The sequence below is a fragment of the Lucilia sericata genome, unplaced genomic scaffold (genome assembly GCF_015586225.1).
Source record: "Lucilia sericata isolate MDLA Ls3-8-SP2 unplaced genomic scaffold, ASM1558622v1 Contig000621F_arrow, whole genome shotgun sequence".
Lineage (NCBI taxonomy): Eukaryota > Metazoa > Arthropoda > Insecta > Diptera > Calliphoridae > Lucilia > Lucilia sericata.
This window is the reverse complement of record NW_023994627.1, coordinates 142607-157571: the sequence shown is the minus strand read 5'-3', so window position 1 is coordinate 157571 and position 14965 is coordinate 142607. Positions and strand designations below refer to the sequence as shown.

The following is a 14965-nucleotide window of genomic DNA, read 5'->3' as shown; positions in this document are numbered from 1 at the left end:
AGTTTTTTTTTTTAAGAAAAGGCACATGAAAATATAAATGGAAATAAAAGTTTCAATTTTATATTGTTAAATTTAATTTGTCTTGAAAAAAACATGTTTTTCGTACTGATTTCGGTAGAATTAGAAAACGATGTAAATATTTTGAAATATTTTCTTTAATTTAAAAATATTTTGATGAATATTATTTTTATCTCATTTTCTGATAAAATTTCTTTAACTCTAAGGTTTTTTTTGATAAATTTCTATAGGAAAGTGATCGACAGAGGAGTTTTCTATAGAAAAGTGATTGACAGAGAAGTTTTCTATAGAAAAGTGATCGACAGAGAAGTTTTCTATAGAAAAGTGATTGACAGAGAAGTTTTCTATAGAAAAGTGATCGACAGAGAAGTTTTCTATAGAAAAGTGATCGACAGAGAAGTTTTCTATAGAAAAGATCGACTGAAAAGTTTTCTAAAGAAAAGTGATCGATGGAGAAGTTTTCTGTGAAAAAGGGATCAATATAGAGAAGTTTTCTATAGAAAAGTGCTTGATAGAGAAGTTTTCTATATAAAAGTGATCGACTGAAAAGTTTTCTAAAGAAAAGTGATCGATGGAGAAGTTTTCTTTGAAAAAGGGATCAATATAGAGAAGATTTCTATAGAAAAGTGATTGATAGAGAAGTTTTCTATATAAAAGTGATCGATATAAAAGTTTCAAGAGAAAAGTGGTCGATATACAAAAGTTTTCTATAGAAAAGTGATCGACTGAAAAGTTTTCTATAGAAAAGTGATCGATATAGAGGCGCTATAGACGTTTTCTAACGAAAAGTGATCGGTAGAGAAGTTTTCTATAGAAAAGTGATTGATAGAGAAGTTTTCTATAGAAAAGTGATCGACTGAAAAGTTTTCTAAAGAAAAGTGATCGACAGAGAAATTTTCTATAGAAAAGTGATCGACGGAGAAATTTTCTATAGAAAAGTGATCGATATAGAGAAGTTTTCTGTAGAAATATGAGCAATAGGAAAGTTTTCTATGGAAAAGTGATCGATATAGAGAAGTTTTCTATAGAAAAGTGATTGACAGAGAAGTTTCCTAAAGAGAAGTGATCGACACAGAAGTTTCTTATTGAAAAATGATCGACAGAGAAATATTCTATAGAAAAGTGATGGACAGAGAAGTTTTCTATAGAAAAGTGATCGGCTGAACAGTTTTTTTATAGAAATGTGATTGATAGAGAAGTTTTCTATGGAAAAGTGATAGATATAGAGAAGTTTTCTATAGAAAAGTGATTGATAGAGAAGTTTTCTGTAGAAAAGTGATCGACAGAGAAGTTTTCTATAGAAAAGTGATCAACTGGAAAGTTTTCTAAAGGAAAGTGATTGATGGAGAAGTTTTCTGTGAAAAAGTGAACGATAAAGACATGATGGATAAAAAAGTTGTCTATAGAATAGTTATGTATAGAGAGGTGATCGATAGAAGAGTTTACTATTATTATTTCCTTTAAAAACAACATTTTAAGACACATTTCAAACACCAGTTTAAATTACTAATAAAAATTGTAAATACAAATATGTTTAGAAAATTCTTTAAACAATTACTTTTATTTAACACATACATATTTATAAACAAAATTCTAAAGAATTGCTAAAAACGTTAACAACACAATTCCAACAAGGCTATTTAAATGTAACACTAACCTTTTATAATAACTGTAAATACTACAAAGAAGATTTGTTATTTTTTTGAAAATAAATTATTTCCAAAATTAAAATAAAGAAAAATGTTTTATTAAAAATAAAATATTTTTCTTAAATACAAAAAAAAACTAATAAAGTGCTATAGTTGTTTTAAATGTAATAAAGAAATTTCAACAAAGTTGTTAAGCCTAAATAAATAGTAAACTATGAGCAAAAAAAAAAAAAGAAATTTAAATTGTTAAAAACAAATTATATTTTATATTTTTAAAAGCATTTATTTTGAAGTAGTAGCTATAAAATACACACATTAACACAAATTAATTTTATTTTATAAGGACAATCAGCTGCAAATTTCAAACACAATTATTAATGTTAAAATACACACACACACAATATTATATTAAATGTTAATTATCTTATTGTATAAAAGAGAATTGTAAAAGAAATAAAAATAAAAACAAGTAGGAGTTCTATATTCGGGTGTGCCGAATCGTAAATATCCTTCACCATAAATGTGTTTACAATTTTATCAAAAAAAAAAAAAACAAAAAACTACCAGTTCTACAACGAAAAGTACAAGAAAGTCCCCCTTTATAGATCTAAATTCTATGTTTCTAGGTTTAATATTAAAAAAGATTCAAAATGTACCAAAAAAATCACTCTTATAAATTTTTATTACATCAGGATATACATGTATGTCGGATTATATGTTTCTAGATTCAATTATTGCATAAAAACCAAAAGGGGCTAGGTTTAATCGTGGACCGATATTGCCAATTTTAAATTCAAAACTATATATTTATGCAAAATTTCGTCCCGTTTGGACTCTATCGTGTTTTCAACAGACAGACGAACGGACATTGCTATAATATGCCTCCATCTGTTTTGATGGTGGGTGTAAGAAGTACCAAAAATCCTTTTCATATTTATATGTTCTAGTTCAAGTTCTGTTCTAGTTTAGTTCTAGTTCAGTTCTAGTTCAGTTCTAGTTCAGTTCTAGTTCAGTTCTAGTTCAGTTCTAGTTCAGTTCTAGTTCAGTTCTAGTTCAGTTCTAGTTCAGTTCTAGTTCAGTTCTAGTTCAGTTCTAGTTCAGTTCTAGTTCAGTTCTAGTTCAGTTCTAGTTCAGTTCTAGTTCAGTTCTAGTTCAGTTCTAGTTTAGTTCTAGTTCAGTTCTAGTTCAGTTCTAGTTCAGTTCTAGTTCTGTTCTAGTTCAGTTCTAGTTCAGTTCTAGTTCAGTTCTAGTTCAGTTCTAGTTCAGTTCTAGTTCAGTTCTAGTTCAGTTCTAGTTCAGTTCTAGTTCAGTTCTAGTTCTAGTTCAGTTCTAGTTCAGTTCTAGTTCTAGTTCAGTTCTAGTTCAGTTCTAGTTCAGTTCTAGTTCAGTTCTAGTTCAGTTCTAGTTCAGTTCTAGTTCAGTTCTAGTTCAGTTCTAGTTCAGTTCTAGTTCAGTTCTAGTTCAGTTCTAGTTCAGTTCTAGTTCAGTTCTAGTTCAGTTCTAGTTCAGTTCTAGTTCAGTTCTAGTTCAGTTCTAGTTCAGTTCTAGTTCAGTTCTAGTTCAGTTCTAGTTCAGTTCTAGTTCAGTTCTAGTTCAGTTCTAGTTCAGTTCTAGTTCAGTTCTAGTTCAGTTCTAGTTCAGTTCTAGTTCAGTTCTAGTTCAGTTCTAGTTCAGTTCTAGTTCAGTTCTAGTTCAGTTCTAGTTCAGTTCTAGTTCTAGTTCAGTTCTAGTTCTAGTTCAGTTCTAGTTCAGTTCTAGTTCAGTTCTATTCAGTTCTAGTTCAGTTCTAGTTCAGTTCTAGTTCAGTTCAGTTCTAGTTCAGTTCTAGTTCAGTTCTAGTTCAGTTCTAGTTCAGTTCTAGTTCAGTTCTAGTTCAGTTCTAGTTCAGTTCTAGTTCAGTTCTAGTTCAGTTCTAGTTCAGTTCTAGTTCAGTTCTAGTTCAGTTCTAGTTCAGTTCTAGTTCAGTTCTAGTTCAGTTCTAGTTCAGTTCTAGTTCAGTTCTAGTTCAGTTCTAGTTCAGTTCTAGTTCAGTTCTAGTTCAGTTCTAGTTCAGTTCTAGTTCAGTTCTAGTTCAGTTCTAGTTCAGTTCTAGTTCAGTTCTAGTTCAGTTCTAGTTCAGTTCTAGTTCAGTTCTAGTTCAGTTCTAGTTCAGTTCTAGTTCAGTTCTAGTTCAGTTCTAGTTCAGTTCTAGTTCAGTTCTAGTTCAGTTCTAGTTCAGCTCTAGTTCAGTTCTAGTCTATCCCGTTTTCTTGAAACGATGTTTTTTAAGTTATGTCAGTCTTGTAGTAAATGAGAGATAAAAAACTCTTATAACTTAATTTAATTTGACCCACTTCGTCATCCTTCCCACCAAATGACCCATTTCTACTTTTTATTATAAAAAGTCTCCTTTGCAACTTTACATTAATGCAAAACTCTAGCTAATCACCATTTATTATTTTTTATATATAAATGTAAGTATATTAAAACTGTCAAAATGCATACAAAAATATTGACAATTAAATATTTTCAAACGAATGCCAATCACCTTGTTTATTTACTTTATTTAACTCTTTTACGCATCTCATTAATCTCCCACTAACTGCCTCTCACTAAAGTAAACACACATTTAGAACAACAATAATTATGGCAACAACAAAAATACATGCATTAAGCTAATAACAACAACAACGACAGTAATAATCTCTTTCCATTATTTGCATTCCTTTTTAGTTTTTGCAAAATTTCACAAGTGTTCGGTTGATTTACTGATTGGTGTCGTTTAATAATTAAAAAGTCGCGTTAAATAATAAATAAAATTAAAATATTTTTGCATAAATGTGTAATTTAAATGTTTGTTAATAATTGTGTGTAAAAATTTTGGTGAAAAGTGTTGAGTAAATTAGTGAAAAAAGTGTTAGAACTTTGAATAAAATTGCATGCAAATTCGAGTCGTTCGCTGTGTTGCTTTAGTTTGGTCATTCGTTGGCGCAAACAAAAAAAAAATGCAAAAGAAAAGAAAAAAGGAGTAAATAGTAAATTAATAAAAAAAGAGTGTGTATGAGAGTAAAGAAATTCTGCGCTGTTGTTTTTATTAAGTTTATAATTTGTAATAAGAATAATGTAATAGTGATAAAATCAATCAATAATATAAATAGAGATGCCACATATTTTAAAATAAAGAAATGGAAAAAAGCATTAAATTTAAATCAAATATTGAAGAAAAAAATAAATTTTATTTGGCAAATTAAAAATTCAAAAGGAAAAAAAATTAAATCTTAAAGAAAATAGTATTTTGAAGTCTGTATAATAAAAAGGGCCATAAAAGTGATCCATTTAAATTTATTAAAAATATCATTAAATATCAAAATATACCGAAAATGTGAAAATACATATTTTCATTAGATTTTATAACAAACATCAAATTTCCACAAAGACCTATTGCTGCCAACAGGTGAGTCCTTTATTTGATTAAATTTAATTTAGATTCGAATACAATAATACAACTTTACAAGCCCCGGAAATCTCTGATCTAAAGAAAAATAATAAATTTTGGCGCTTTAGATTTAGTTTTGAAAAATTTTATTATTTTCGATTTGTGATCAAATTGAAAAATGTTGTGAACAGATTTTCAAAAATTTAATTTTAAATAAAAAATCGAAAATCAAATGTTATTCCTTTAACAAGTAGGAAAGAATATTGGGGCATGGCCGACTATATGATATATTTTAAAAATTATTTATTTTTAATAAAGAAACTTTTATGTTGAGATTCACTTTAATTCCGATGTATTTAAGCAATTTATTGATGAAAAACAAAATTTCTAAAAGAGATTTTATATGGTATTTAGGGTTAAAATATGGGCCGATCCTCAACAAATTTGGAGGAGGAATGTGTTTTTATATAAAGGTTAGTCATGTTGAGTTTCATCGCTATACTAAAGTTATAAGTCAATTTTTGGACTTTTAAGTTATTTTTAAGAGGGGGGTTTGTATGGGGGCTAGGGTCAAACGATGCATAGATAAAACTTAATTGTGCCAATTTTTGGAGAGATAGTAGTATATTTGACGTAGTTATGAGTTAAAAATCCTAAATCGGAAGGTCAGGTTGTATGGGGGCTAGGTAAAATAATGGACTGATTTCAACCATTTCAATAGACATCGTCTTAGTCCGAAAAACACATATGATCCAAATTTTATCAACATATCTTGAAAATTGTGGCCTGTAGCTTGCGCATAAGGTTTACATGGACAGCCAGTCGGACAGACGGACGGACATGTCTTAATCGACTCAGTAAGTGATTCTGACTCGATCGGCATACTTTAAGGTAGGACCAATATTTTTGTGCGTTACAAACATCAGCATAAACGTATAATAGCCTCCCAACTTTAGTAGTGTAGGGTATAAAAAGCATCTAACTGAGAAAAAAAGCTAAACTCTGCGACAACTACAATCTTTCATCAAAAGCCGATTTTTATACAAAAATTTAAAATTAACTATAGTTCCTTTAAAATGTAAATAGGTATATAGATAGATAGATAGATAGATAGATAGATAGATAGATAGATAGATAGATAGATAGATAGATAGATAGATAGATAGATAGATAGATAGATAGATAGATAGATAGATAGATAGATAGATAGATAGATAGATAGATAGATAGATAGATAGATAGATAGATAGATAGATAGATAGATAGATAGATAGATAGATAGATAGATAGATAGATAGATAGATAGATAGATAGATAGATAGATAGATAGATAGATAGATAGATAGATAGATAGATAGATAGATAGATAGATAGATAGATAGATAGATAGATAGATAGATAGATAGATAGATAGATAGATAGATAGATAGATAGATAAGAATTGAATACCAAAGATTCTGCTGGATTCCTTTTAAAATAAAAGTCTTCTATATTTAATTTTTATTATTTTTTGTGTTGATTATCAACATTTATTGTAATATTGGTTTTATTTTTACATACATAATATTTTTTTCTTATTTATTTATATTTTTATTTATGATTTTCTTTTGTTAATAATTTGTTTACTGTTTTAACTAAGTATTTTTTCTTTTGCCTTTTAGTTTTGGTTTTTGAAGGGATTTTTTTAATTTCAGATAAAGTCATATCATTAGTTTTGTGTCTAGAGGTTTTGTGTTTCTACAATTTTTGTTTTTGTTAATATTTTCTTTTTTTGTTCTATACAAATTTGTATTAATTTTGAAAAAACAAAATTAAAAGTTTCTCATTATCATACCGTGTCTCTAATTTCTCTGTTTTAAAGTTTTCTTTTGCTAAGGACTTCAATAAAGTCATTTTTAGATTCTTTTTCGAACATTTTGTAACATTTACACATTTATTTTCTTTGTTATTTTTGTTTAATGGTGTTTTCGTTTCTATATTTTTTGTATTATTTTTAATAGTACTTAACACCTGCAAAACATTTTCATAGATTTAAATTTAATTTTGTTTTTAACTATTGTTTTTTTTTATGTTTTAAGTCATGTGTTATTCGTTAGATTTGTTTATTTTATTTAATATTTATTTGTATTTTTTTATACATATTTACAGTTGTTTGTTTTAATTATTGTTGTTTTCTGCTTTTAAATCTGATGGATATTGTCTAGGTTTTTCTCGGTTTCATATTTTGGATGTGGTTTGTATTTTATGTATGGTTAGAGTTATTTATATATTTTTTTCTTTATTATTGGAAAAATACTGTGAGATTTTTTTTTTTGGAAATTTTAAAATATTTTGGAATATTTTTTAAATATTCTAAAATTTTGAACTTTTTAAAAACTTTTGGAAATTAACTTAAGGTTTAACTGAGTTATGAATTAGATAAATTTTCTTCAAAATTTCAATTTAGCAGCTGAATATAAAAATTCTTTAGCTGAATATAAAAATTCTTTAGCTGAATAGCAAAGACATAACTAAAATAACCATAATGCATTAGAAAACAACATAAACCATCTTAAAATCTCTGCTGAATTGCATTTCAAGCTGGTCGAATAAGTTATTCTGTTTAAAAAAGGCTTTCATTTGAATGAGTTATTCAAAAATGTTTAAAATTGTTTAGCTGAATTGATTTAGTTTGCTTAATTTGTAAGCAATTTCATAAAATTTTAAACAAACATCAAAAATATTTTGCTGAGTTATCTTTAATTTTAGCTGAATAAGAGTTTAGGGCAATTTTTTTTAAATTTTTATTTAATTCTTATTATTGAAGCTGAATAGCAAAATTATCATCCATAATAATGTTAATGTCATGAGAATCACCTTAAAACTCCTTTAAATTTTAGCTGAATTGCATTTTAAGTTTGCTGAATAAGGATTTTTGTAATTTTTCTTTAAAATTTCTTTTAATTAATAATTAAGAAACAAATTTCTCTGCTTCAGTATAAAAATTATTTAGCTGAATGAACAATATAAACAATATTTTAACAATTGTCTGGAAATCGACCTAAAATAATAACTCTTAGCTGAATTACATCTTAAGCCGGCTGAATAAGGATTTTTGTTTAAAAATTTATAATTTTTTTTTAAATTTTAAATTAAATTTTATAATTTTTTTTTAGCTGAATTTTTAGGCATTTTGAAATTTTTATAAAACTTAAGCTTAATTTATCTTGTTTTGTAGCTGAATTTAGATATACTTTAGATAAATAGCAAAATAACAACCAAAATAATCAAATTTCAGTGGAATTTAACTAAAAATCTTTGCTGTATTCGAAAATATTCAGCTGAATTATACAAATATTAATGTATATGTATACATCATTTTGCATTCTTTTAAATATTAAAAAAAACGTTAGCTGAATAGCTTTTCTAGCTAGCTGAATTTGCTTATTTGAATTTTTTGTTAATAATTTTCTTAAAGAACTAAGTAAAACATTTCATTCTTAAACGAAAAACCTTAGCTGAATTGTTTTAATGCTTTGCTAAATTAGAAAATTTCATGCTGAAAAAGAAGTAGATGTTTGCATTAGAAAAATCCTAGCTGAATTTCAAATTTTTTAACTGAATAACATTATTATACCCGAGAGAATATAATTTTCCATATAATTATCTTTAATAAGCAAAAACTTTTAGCTGAATTATAAAATTTTCAGCTGAATTTGAAAAACACATAAGAAATAACTATATAAGGCAGTATTTAAGCAAAACCTTTAGCTGAATTACTTTAGTGACTAGCTGATTGGGTAAAATCCTAGCTGTATGGTAAAAATGCTAGAAGAAGTAAGTAAAACATTTCATACCTAAGCGAAAAACCTTAGCTGAATTGTGTTAATGCTTTGCTAAATTAGAAAATTTTAAGTTGAAAAAGAAAAGAATGTCTGCATTATAAAAGTCCTAGCTGAATTTCAAATTATTTAGCTAAATAAGATTATTATACCCGAAATAATATAATTTTCCTTATAATTATATTGAATAAGCAAAAACTTTAGCTGAATTATAAAATTTTCAGCTGAATTTAAAAAAATACATAAGAAATAACTATATAGGGCAGTATTTAAGGAAAAACCTTTAGCTGAATTACTTTAGTGACTTGCTGATTGGGTAAAATCCTAGCTGAATGTTCAAAATACTAGAAGAACTAAATAAAACATTTAATACTTAAGCGAAAAACCTTAGCTGAATTGTTTAAATGCTTTGCTAAATTAGAAATTTTCTATCTAAAAAAGAAAAGAAAACTGTTAGCTGAATTTCAAATTATTTAGCTGAATAACATTATTATACCCGAGAGAATATAATTTTCCATATAATTATCTTTAATAAGCAAAAACTTTTAGCTGAATTATAAAATTTTCAGCTGAATTTAAAAAATACATAAGAAATAACTATATAAGGCAGTATTTAAGCAAAAACCTTTAGCTGAATTGCTTTAGTGACTAGATGATTGGGTAAAATCCTAGCTGAATGGTAAAAATGCTAGAAGAAGTAAGTAAAACATTAGCTGAATTGCTTTAATAATGATATTAAATCATTTTTAACTCCGCTATGAACTTATTTACGGTAATTTTATGTTCAGGAAGTTTTGTTAACTGAGTTTAATATTTGATTATTTTTTAATATTTTAACAATAATTTTAAATTTATATGTTTTCATAAATACTATTTTCAATTAATTTTTCCTTTTTGGGGCTTGGGCATTACATACTATATATGGCACATTTAGAAGTACGTAGAGTTGTTTTTTTTTTTCAAATTTGTTTTTATATTTTTGTTAAAGAGAATTTTACATATTTGACACAAAACTTTAGTTAGATTTTAATTTGTTATATAATTTGTTTAATAATTTACTTAATAGTTTAAATCTTTTTTTTTTACTTAGTAACTATTAAATGCATAATTTTGCACATGTTTTTATGTAGATAATATCATACAATAGTTAAAACTAAACTTAATATTTTATATATATAAAACTAACTAAACGAAAAAGGGAATAAATGTTGCTAAAAAACCATTTATACAGAATTTAAATTAAAATATTTAAATTATTACAATAAATTATGTTTTTCTACTACTTTATGCTTATAAAGTAGTTTTTGTTAAATTTATAATATTTGGCAAATTTTTGTTTTAAATATTTACTAAAAGTTATTTAATTAATACATTACAATTATTTTTTTTTATAAATAAATATTAACTAAATATTTTAGTTATTATTTTATTTACTATAAATTATTTGTTTATTTTACTTAATTTTAATTTATTTATATATATTTTTTGTTATAATAACATATTCATTGTATAACATTACATATTTCTTTGTAGTATTTTATTTAAATATTTTATATTTGTTATAATTAAATTTATATTTCTGTTGTTGTTTAATAAGTCTTTTTGAAAGTCAGTGTTTTCGTTTTATAAAATATACAATAAATGCAACAAATTGAAATCAGTCATTTTGTTTTTGTTTTTTTAAAGTTTGAAATAATTTTTAAATTTCAACTAAAAAACTTATAAACAAAAGTTTATTAAATTATGTTAATTAATAAAATAAGCTGATTTAATTAATAACCCAATTTGCACAAACTTTTCGTAGTTGTGCAATTTTTGACATTTCACTTGCGTGTTTTCGCAATTGTGTTTACGCGAAATGAAGTTAATTTGAAAACCCAAAAATTTTTAAATTAGAAACAAATTATTTGACTGCCTTTTTGCAAAACTAATAAAGAGAGACTTCTATAGACACTTGCCTATAGAAGAGAGTCTTCTATAGACACTTTTCTAGAGAACAGTGTCTTCTATAGACACTTGTCTATAGGAGAGTGTCTTCTATAGACACTTGTCTATAGGAGAGTGTCTTCTATAGATATTTGTCTGACCGTGTCCATAGATGAGTAGATGTAGACACTTGTCTATAGAAGAGTTTGTTTCGTCTTTAAAAGAGTGTGTTCTGTAGATATTTGTCTATGGAAGATTGTTTTCTTTAGACACTTGTGCATAGAATAGAGTCTTCTTGAGACACTTGCCTATAGAAGAGTGTCACCTTCAGACACTTGTGTATAGAATGGTGTTTTCTTTAGACACGTGTGTATAGAAGAGTGACCTTTTAGAAACTTGTCTATAGAAGAGTGTCTTCTATATACAATTGTCTTTAGAAGAATATCCTTTATAGACACTTGTCTCTAGAAGAGTGTCCTCTGTAGACACTAGTCTATAGAAGAGTGTCTTTTAAAGACACTGGCCTATAGAAGATTGTCTTTCACAGACGCTTGTCTATAGAAGATACTCTTTTATAGACGAGCGTCTATAATTGACACTCTTCTATTGAAGAATATCCTCTATAGACACTTGCCTATAGAATAGTTTCTTTTATAGACACTTGTCTCTAGAAGAGTGTCCTCTGTAGACTCTTGTCTATAGAAGAATAGCCTCTATAGGCACTTGTCTATAGAAGAGTTTCTTTTATAGACACTTGTCTATAGAAGAGTGTCTTTTATAGACACTTGTCTATAGAATAGTGTCATTTATAGACACTTGTCTATAGAAATGTGTCTTTTATAGACACTTGTCTATAGAAGAGTGTATTTTATAGACACTGGCCTATAGAAGAGTGTCTCCTATAGACGCTTGGCTATAGAAGAGTGTCTCCTATAGACGCTTGTCTATAGAAAAGTGTTTTCTATAGACACTTGTGTATAGAAGAGTGTCTTCTATAGACGCTTGTCTATAGAAGAGTGTCTTCTATAGACGCTTGTCTATAGAAGAGTGTCTTCTATAAACGCTTGTCTATAGAAGAGTGTCTTCTGTAGACGCTTGTCTATAGAAGAGTGTCTTCTGTAGACGCTTGTCTATAGAAGAGTTTCTTCTTTAGACGCTTGTCTATAGAAGAGTTTCTTCTTTAGACGCTTGTCTATAGAAGAGTGTCTCCTATAGACACTTGTCTATAGAATATACTCTTTTAGAGACAAGCGTCTATACACTCTTCTATAGAATAATCTCCTCTTTAGACACTTGTCTATAGAAGAGTGTATTTTATAGACACTAGCCTATAGAAGAGTGTCTCCTATAGACACTGGCCTATAGAAAAGTGTCTCCTATAGACGCTTATCGATAGAAGAGTGTCTTCTATAGGATATTGTCTGTAGAAGAATGTCTTATATAGACACTTACTGTAGACACTTGTCTATAGAAGACCGTGCTCCGTAGACACTTGTCTATAGAAGAGTTTCTTCCGAGGACAACTGTCTATAGAAGAGTGATTTCTGTAGACAATTGTCTCTAGAAGAGTGTCCTCTGTAGACTCTTGTCTATAGAAGAATATCATATATAAAAACTTTTCTATAGAAGAATGTCTTTTTTAGACACTTGTCTATAGAAGAGTGTCCTCTTTAGACGCTCGTCTATAGAAGAGTTTCTCTTTCCTTTAGAAGAGTGTTTTCTATAGAGACTTTTCTATAGAAGAGTGCCTTCTAGAGACATTTTCTATAGAAGAGTGTCTTCTATAGACACTTGTCTATAGAAGACTCGTGTCTATAGAAGAGTGTATTCTATAGAAAATTATAGAAACTTGAATATATATTCCAGACTATATATTGATCTATTGTGCCGACAAATGATTGTTCTATATCCCAGACTGCAGTTTTTTTCTATAGTCTACATAATGGATAGATTTATAGTTCGCACTATGCATGGATCTATACTTAAGATTGATATATATAGTCCAGACTATAAATTTATCTATAGTTCCAAACGGGCTGTTTGTTATAGATTTTTTGCTGTTGTCTTATTTTAAATGCTTTCGATTTCTTATAGAACCCTTAAGATCAGCATTTAGTTCGGAAAATTTCTTAGTTTTTTCCAGTTAATTTCTATATACAAAACATTTTAAATCTAAATTGTTTAACATTTTTTTTTTTCGTTTTCTTTATGTTCTAGAATTTACAAAATGTTTAACTGAATTATAGTTTTTGTAGGGGTAATTTATCTGGTTCATTCTTTAAGTCCTAAACATTTATTTGAAATGTTTCTCTTTGTAATTTGGAATTGGCACGTATGCGTGGCGAAGTTTGGGCTTTTGATTTTTCATCGGAAAAACGAGCGGGAGGATTTATGTGATCTTGATAGTTGGGTGGAAAGTTGGCAATGCTGGAATTTGAAAACAATTTATCTAAATTATTTAAATATTTAAAATATTTCTTAAATTGTTAAACCATTTCTACCTAAATGTAGTTTCATCATGATTACTCGAGTAACCACTCGATGAACGTATGTGTCTTTTGCTGGTAGTGCCAGTTTTAGCTGTTTTACGATTACTATAAGGTGGTTTAGATTTGCGTGACATGCTAGTGGGTGTGGCATCCGAAGAAGAAGATGATTCATCTTGGGTCTCTATAGAAAGCGTAAAATTTCATTAATTGTTTTTAAAATATCTGTTTAAGTTTCTTATAAAATGCCTACCTCTTTGTGGTCTATATTTAGCCGAGTTCATAGCTCGTGCAGATACATCATTATCCGATTCAGAGCCGAGTGTGTCATATTCTGTAATTGGTATGTGAAGTGTTAGGATTTTCCTAACTTCAGAATCTGTTGAGCCTGGATTATCCGATTCTAAAACAGTTTATAGTACGATTTGATGATGGATTTTGATTTGATTGATTTTGATACGTGGTGTTGATGATGGGATATTGATGATTGTGATGATGATGATGTTTGGATGAAAACACAAATGAAAATGTTTTAATAAAAAATCTTTGATTTTGTTCGTAAATTATAAATAATATTTAGTAGAAGGATTGAAAAAGGTTACGGTTTAGACAAATAAAACACAAAGTATTACAAAGTGTTTAAATTATAGTTATGACTCTGAATGAATTAATGTCATAAGCCAATTTTTAAGTTTGTTGGTGGTGGTCATTCAATTAAAGGAATGTCATGCTAGCAAATTTATATTTCTTTCTTTTATTTATCTTTTCTTTTTTGGCCTCAATCTCTAACTACTTATAATACTAAAGGAATATTTTGCTGGGATATATAGTATGTCGTTTATGAACCTACCTTGACTTTCTGAATGAGGATCCCTTAAACGGCCCACCTTTCGCCGCACTTTAGTATATTCAGGTTCTTTGGACTAAAAAAGTAATGATAAAATAAATTAAAAACTATTAAAGGTTAACGTATTATTTAACTTACATGATAACTTTCCGGTTTTACATCATGATATACAAATGATCCTCTTACCGAATGATAGGGACCACTGTATACATTACCACTGTAAGAACTTTCACTGTAGGGTTGTTTATTTAGTTGAAAGGTGGCATAGGGACATATATCCTCTATGTATTCATTACTTTCTGCTTTCCCAAAGCTTCCCGAATCATTGGAATTGGACCCTCTTGGTGGTCCTACATTTGGATTACATCTTACTGCCAGATATTGTTGATCACGATTTTGTTTATTTTGCAGCTGGGTAAGTGAAGGTGTTTCCGACATGGACGAGGAGGCCAAACGTGATTGATTGTTACTCATTTCTGAAAGGAAAGTGGACAAAAATATTTTAACTTAAAAAGATAGGTGTTTAGATATAAAGTTCCATTTTCGAGATATTCTGAACCAAAATATAGCATCTCGAACAATATTCAGAACAATGTGTAGAACTGTAATTTGGACTGTAGTCAGTACTATAGTCTCGTTCTTAGTCGTATATATATAGTTTGAACAATAGCATGGACCAAAGTTCTGTGTAAAGTCTAGACTACACTAATACATATTTCTGTCTATAGTCAGGACTACAATCCTGACTATAATTTAGACTACAGTCTGGTCAACAGTCTGGACTATAGTCGTATCTATAGAGC

General features: G+C 27.9%; 1 protein-coding gene and 1 long non-coding RNA gene across 2 annotated transcripts in view; one reads left to right on the top strand and one right to left on the bottom strand.

The window, feature by feature from the left end:
* Positions 1-4383: 4383 nt before the first annotated feature.
* LOC119606773 overlaps positions 4384-14965 on the top strand; it is a 114048-nt gene continuing 103466 nt past the window's right edge. The window contains exon 1 of the long non-coding RNA XR_005231688.1: positions 4384-5100. This is a non-coding gene — a long non-coding RNA (uncharacterized LOC119606773). The remainder of the gene's footprint in view (positions 5101-14965) is intronic.
* Positions 11992-14965, bottom strand: part of LOC119606772 (Down syndrome cell adhesion molecule-like protein Dscam2) — a 144011-nt gene continuing 141037 nt past the window's right edge. The window contains 5 exon segments of the mRNA XM_037960355.1: positions 11992-13256; positions 13331-13499; positions 13569-13649; positions 14166-14238; positions 14301-14638. Coding sequence (XP_037816283.1) covers positions 13115-13256; positions 13331-13499; positions 13569-13649; positions 14166-14238; positions 14301-14638 — 803 coding nt within the window. The 3' untranslated portion in view covers positions 11992-13114.